Here is a 6,000-nt window from a genome sequence, read left to right on the forward strand (position 1 = left end):
ATACGCACCTTTTTCTCTTCCATGCTTTTGTTCCGCAAGCATATAATTATTAACCGCTTTGCAAATTTCTTTTTTTGTTTAAAAATGGCGCTTATAGCATCAATAGTGTTGTGAAAATCAAGAATAGGTGTCTTAAGAAATTAATGATGTGTGATTGGAGATATGTATCAAATATATCCAAGAATAAATTATATGTTGCAATCGGCACGTCTGTCTGTGAGTCCATCATTCCAACTACGCAACAGTTTCAAGCATTGGACAAGAGCTTTTACACTGCAGATCATAGAAGATGAAATTAATGACGTAAGTGACGGAATACAGATTCCAGGACAGGGATGTAGGCAAAGCAAAAGCAGGAATTAAAAGGACTATTGCCAATTAAGTTAGTAATATTTATTTCGTATATTATATCTTATATATATGTATATATAGTATATATAGAGAGAGTATTCTTCCCAGTCGCCATTTTCTTTCTGAGACAGGGTGGGAGATAGTATCAGGTCTACAACAGTAGAATAGCGACAGAATAAATTGGTTCTTTTTAATCTTGCCTTATTTTGGTTAAAGTCAATATTAATCATTAAATTATGATGTGATAATAATTATGTTATTTTCTAAATGTAGTAAATTCTTTTATTTGTTTCACTCTTACTCAAGAATTTTTTATTTATATTTGAAATTTCTTACAGCTGCAGGTAAGCATTAAGCACGAACTGTAGGTAAATACTAAGCAGGCAGTTATCACGTGCGTTGCCATTATGGATTAAACAATAGTAGCATCATTTCCTATGTGTAATGATTTTATTATTTGTTCCCTAACTTTATATCGAATAATATCTTGACATAAAACGATACACCTTCTTATTTTCTTCTACCATTAATTTAATTAATCTACTGTCAATATTTCTGCGAGTCTTTCTTCTGCTTCTATGCGTGCCGCATGGAAATAATCCAAGAAGCCAAACTATGGAAATAGTTCAACGTTTTGTTTTCTATTTCTACGCTAACCTTCTCAAGGGCAGTGACAGGGCTAACATTCTGAAGGGCAGACGGTCGATTTTTGGCTGGTCCATATTTGGTGACTTTGCGAACAGCAGCCGAGTAATTTCGTCTTAGAAGTAATAACTTTATTTTATCCTAAAGTAATTACCATTTTATACGATCAGACCAGAAACGTATTTTCCAAGGAGAGTTATATAGACAGTTATTTAGTGAGAATCTGTAGAAAGTGTCTTGCTTTTTGTAAGGATCATTATGCATGCAACCGTGAAATTACCCATGGCCGTTTATTTTTAGCATTTGTATCGTTTCCGGAATATACTGCTATAGCTAAAAGCTACTAAATTATTTGAGAGCGAAGGTTATTGCTCCTGACACTTGGGGTTATCCATTTTTTGAATGAAAAGCACATTCTCACAATATCATGTTTGGATTCCGGCCAAAAAGGCTTTTCCAATAACGAGATTTCTGTTGCATTGTATCATCGGTATTTGGAAAGGGTTTCAGGAATCTTTCGGAATTGGATCAGAGCTTTCAGTATTAAGAGCAGGACAGTTCATTCAATTTGTATTACTTAGTTTTGCTCTTGTTTTGTCGATTGCACATGCGCCTGCGTTAAAAAAAGTAAGATAAATTAATATAAAATGCAAACTTGGTAATTATAACTTGCAAGGGACGAGGAGGGGATGGATATGTTTTAATCTAATTATTAAGAAGGTAAGTTGTCATAGCAAATTTTTATTGTTTATATATTGGGGCTCATAAAATGAATAAATTTTGCAATTGAATCCCGGCATAACAGCATGCATATTACTACGTCATCCTAAAAGGAATTTAAAGCATTGCTCCCGTGCATAGATGCAACATTTAGAATATGAGTTATTCGACGGCAGAGTTATGCCGATGGTGACATCTTTCTCTAAGATGAAACACGACATAAAATTAAAATAAAATATAAGCTAAATATTGATGTCAAAATGATAAAAGGTTATTTAGGAGACTCAATGTTAAGACTTGTGTTCGCCATTACAACTTGTTGACATAGTTTTGTTTTTCTGTCCTTCAAGGATTCCTACATCATACTAATTACAGACATCCAAACATTTTCACATTTGTTGAAAATTTGTTGAAAGTAGTGCTCAATACGTTTAATTCACGTGTATGTTGTCTTTTGATGTTTAACTAAAACTTTTTCACATCTCGAGTTTTAAGAATCAGAAATCCTTTTTCCTTTGGATGGGGCTACATCTCGTCATAAGCTGAAATTAACTGTTAATCGAAGCTGTATCAAATACATTGAGCACACATAGAATACCGCAACTTAGATTAGATGTATCCAGAATGGTTACATCGGTCTGTGTTGAACAAAACAATTTCACGCAGAGTCTGAATATATATATATTAAGTGCTGAATATATATTGGACATTGTCCTGAAAATTAAATATGCTTTTGCAGACTTGTACTTACATATGCTCGAATGGAGGATCATCGTTACGTACACTACTGAAAATTTTCTGGGGCAGAAGAATGAATGTGTGGAGTACTGAACTTAATAATTGCTGCATAATAGGATTGTTAGAGCAGCGAGGTCATGCACTTCTTTCACATCTAGTGAGGCTATATGATTGTATTCGGGTATAGATCATGCTTTGAGGCTTAAGAGGCATATAATGTTTTAAAGAAAAATATTAACCGAATCAGATTTTTACAACATAACTAAAAAACAATGGTAAATATTTACATTTTTTTTTAATTTTCGCAATAAGAGACTTAACAGGCTGTATTTATAACAGTCCGTGACATACTCTGTACTTGTCTTAGCTATGAGTACGAATCACGTGCTTTGATCCTGGATTTTGAATTTGAGGCCAATCTTGGGGACATCAGAAATGTGTTTTTGTGAATGAAAAATTGAGATGGCTATCAGTGCTGTTTTTATATCTGATTATAGTAGTAATATAATGACACAAAGTGAAATAGATGCGTCATCTGACAATTGCCAAACAGGACCGCTTGAGCAGCTTTATTAATATGCTTAAAATAGAATGACGACAATTGAGAGATATGATAAATCTTCTTCAGGACCATAACAGTGCATTTTTCTTTTATCGTTGTGCAACTTAATATAATAGTCTGTAATGTAGGAAATATTCTTCAATATTATAAAAGTAAGTACGCTTAATGTTTTTTTATTTATATATTTGCTACTGCTTTACGTGTGATTTAGTACGCTACTGTTATCGGTTGGTTTTGTTCCAGGCTCATGGACAGTAGGTATAAGGTGACGATACTCGAATTTTTTATTGATTTATTTTCATTTCCGTTGCTCTACAGAAAGAAGAAGCGCCTTTCTTTTCTGTAAAATGCAAAACTCGAGTTGATTTTTTTACTAAATCTATGTTACTTGAGGTTCTTGAGAACTATTTGTAAGCGAAGTTGATGCACTTGCATGTTTTACTGTAAAAAAAGAAAATTTCTAAAATTTCGTTGTTTCAAATCACTTTCGCTGCTTCAAAATTTTATAACTTACTATTTTTTTTTTTCAGAATTACAGAAGGATCCGAGTAACATAAGCACCAAAAAATTCCATCCAGAAGGGCTTAAACACAGAATTGCAGAAGAACGGAGGACAAAAATTTGGGGTAATGGCCAAGGATTTGGCTATTAAATCCATAAACCAATCTTGAAATAAAAAAAAAATTCATTTTCATCGAAATATTTTATATATTGATTCATCGAAAAGAGTTTGAAAAGTCAAGAATGGGAACATTATATTATTGCCAGGCATTTCTTATTTGCTTTACAAATTAAAAGCAACTTGTGCTTCCAAGAAAATGAACTAGTACATATTGAAAGAAATGTGTTTCTGAATTTATAAAAACATTGTGTGCGTATGTAATCAAGCGTTATTTACTGAGCAGAATGAGAAGATAAACAGAACTGCAGTAGTTTGAAGCTGTGTAGAAATATTTCTTTTTAATAACTGCAGAGTTGGCAGAAGCAAAATTTGTATAATAGAAGTTTCTATTCAATATTTTTGTTATGTATAAAACTATATACTTCAACTGATATATTATTATTTTTCGTGTTTTAGTTTTTTATTTCATTTTATTTGTCATGAAATGATTAGCATGAGTTGTATTTTGATGGATGATAGATGGAAGACTGTTTGCTTTCTATGCATTTTGAAAACTAACAAATTCAGAGTACTGGGAATAATTGAAGGCTTGAAAAAAATTTTCCATCCATCTGTCCAAAAATAAGTTGTGTCAGATTTTGAAAATCTGTTTCCTCTTATCTAAAGGTATTTCTTAAATTTTACTAATAATTTGTTTCGTTCATTTTACAATAAAATATGCATAATAAGAAATACCTAAGAAATTGTCCATATGTACCAGTTGAGTTATCTGGTGGAGAAACACGATTTAGCTCTGTCGTTAATGTTCAGAATATGGAAATTCTCTTATGTTAAATGAAATGTACATAATTTAATTTTTAATTTAAGGAAGTTAGCTTTCGATTTTAAACTTGCCTTCGTATCCTATTTTCCTTTTGTTATTAATTTCTTCTATTATGGAACATAACGTTGTTAACATGGAAGATTGTAGCTGCCGTAGATCAAATTCAGTCATTTTCAATAAAGGAAGAAATAATCCAAATTTTGTTTAGAACTGGAATCATGAAGGGTTCCCGAATCTTTAATAGTAAAACAAAAAAGAAAAAGAAAAAAGAAAGAAGAAAGAAAGAAAAATACTTTTACTCAATATTTATAAAGTTTTTGTTTAAGAAAATTTTAGGAATAATAGAAATAATTTTAGGAATAAAAAATAGGAATTTAAGGAGTGCAAATGTAGTAATAAAATTTTTAAAAATATACCTGTATATATTAAGAAGATAGAAATGAAATTTAGTAAAATAAAAACATAATTAAAAAACTTGAATGATAAAATTAATTTTCCCAATATAATATGACAAAATGCTTATGAGCAATTCAGATTTTTTCATGCCTTTAAAAGTTTTTCAAATAAAAGCAACCATAGATGGGAGGATCATTTGAAAAGTTAACAGAGATAAACTTTAAATATGAAACGTTAAATTATTTACAGGCATTTAAAAGTGTGGACTGTGGACTGGATGTAAGTAAAGCTAATACTTCCATTACTTTGAGATAATATGCTTAATGTATTTTCAGAGCTAAGATCTGAAATATTAGAATGGTGGAAAGAATGCGGATATACAGATTTCCAATTTTCGAGCCTTTTTTAAGATTTGAGAATCCGAAAGTTTCATCTGAAAATATTTCTGATTTGTTGTTGTAAATTTACTAATACCACTGGTTTAATGTAAGCAACGTAATTTATGTGTTCGAAATTTATGTTTTTTAATTATTCATGTGATGGGAATGCAATTCATGTTTGGATTTATCAAGCGCATTGCTTTGTATTGTCTTATATGTAAGTATAGTACGACAACAGCTTTTTGAAGCTCAAGATATATTTATTTGCTGCTTTTTTTTCTTTTTTATAATTCAGTAAAGATGTTGAATATTTATTTACTTATTATTTTTTGTTTTCATGTTATCTTTTCTTCGGAACAAAATTTTTGTTATAATTTCTTATTGCATAAAAGAAATATTTATTTCTGTTAAAAGTAGCAAATATGTTATAAAAGATTGATTCCATTAAATATGTAAAAACTTTATAAAAAATAAACTGTAATAAAAACTTTTAAAATCGTCTTCCTTTTTTATGAGCGTGTAAATTGTTAAAAATTTATGTACCGTACATTCAGGCGTATAACATGCTCTTTTAATAGAAAATATAAGATCGAAATTAAGGCGTGCGCGTTATATGCTGGATATGAAAATTATAGATTTAAAAATAAGGAAAAGATGAACATAAAGAATTAGTTTTCTACCTGCTGTTCCGAATGCTGTTTGTTTAAAAGGAATGCTCATACCTTATGAACTTTAAAATAATAGTTAGCCATAAGTTCATACC

At 30.4% G+C, this 6,000-nt stretch overlaps 1 protein-coding gene across 3 annotated transcripts in view; it reads left to right on the top strand.

Moving 5' to 3' along the window:
• The window catches only part of LOC118205274 (kinesin-like protein KIF19), a 194,914-nt gene extending 189,182 nt beyond the window's left edge, over positions 1-5,732 (top strand). For all 3 annotated transcript variants that reach the window (XM_085810805.1, XM_085810807.1, XM_085810806.1), the window contains one exon: positions 3,547-5,732. In XM_085810805.1, the coding sequence (XP_085666931.1) occupies positions 3,547-3,668 (122 nt within the window). In that variant the 3' untranslated portion in view covers positions 3,669-5,732. The remainder of the gene's footprint in view (positions 1-3,546) is intronic.
• Positions 5,733-6,000: the final 268 nt, after the last annotated feature.

Source organism: Stegodyphus dumicola, chromosome 2, assembly GCF_044657685.1.
Source record: "Stegodyphus dumicola isolate Sdum_Otavi_A_Nest chromosome 2, ASM4465768v1".
NCBI lineage: Eukaryota > Metazoa > Arthropoda > Arachnida > Araneae > Eresidae > Stegodyphus > Stegodyphus dumicola.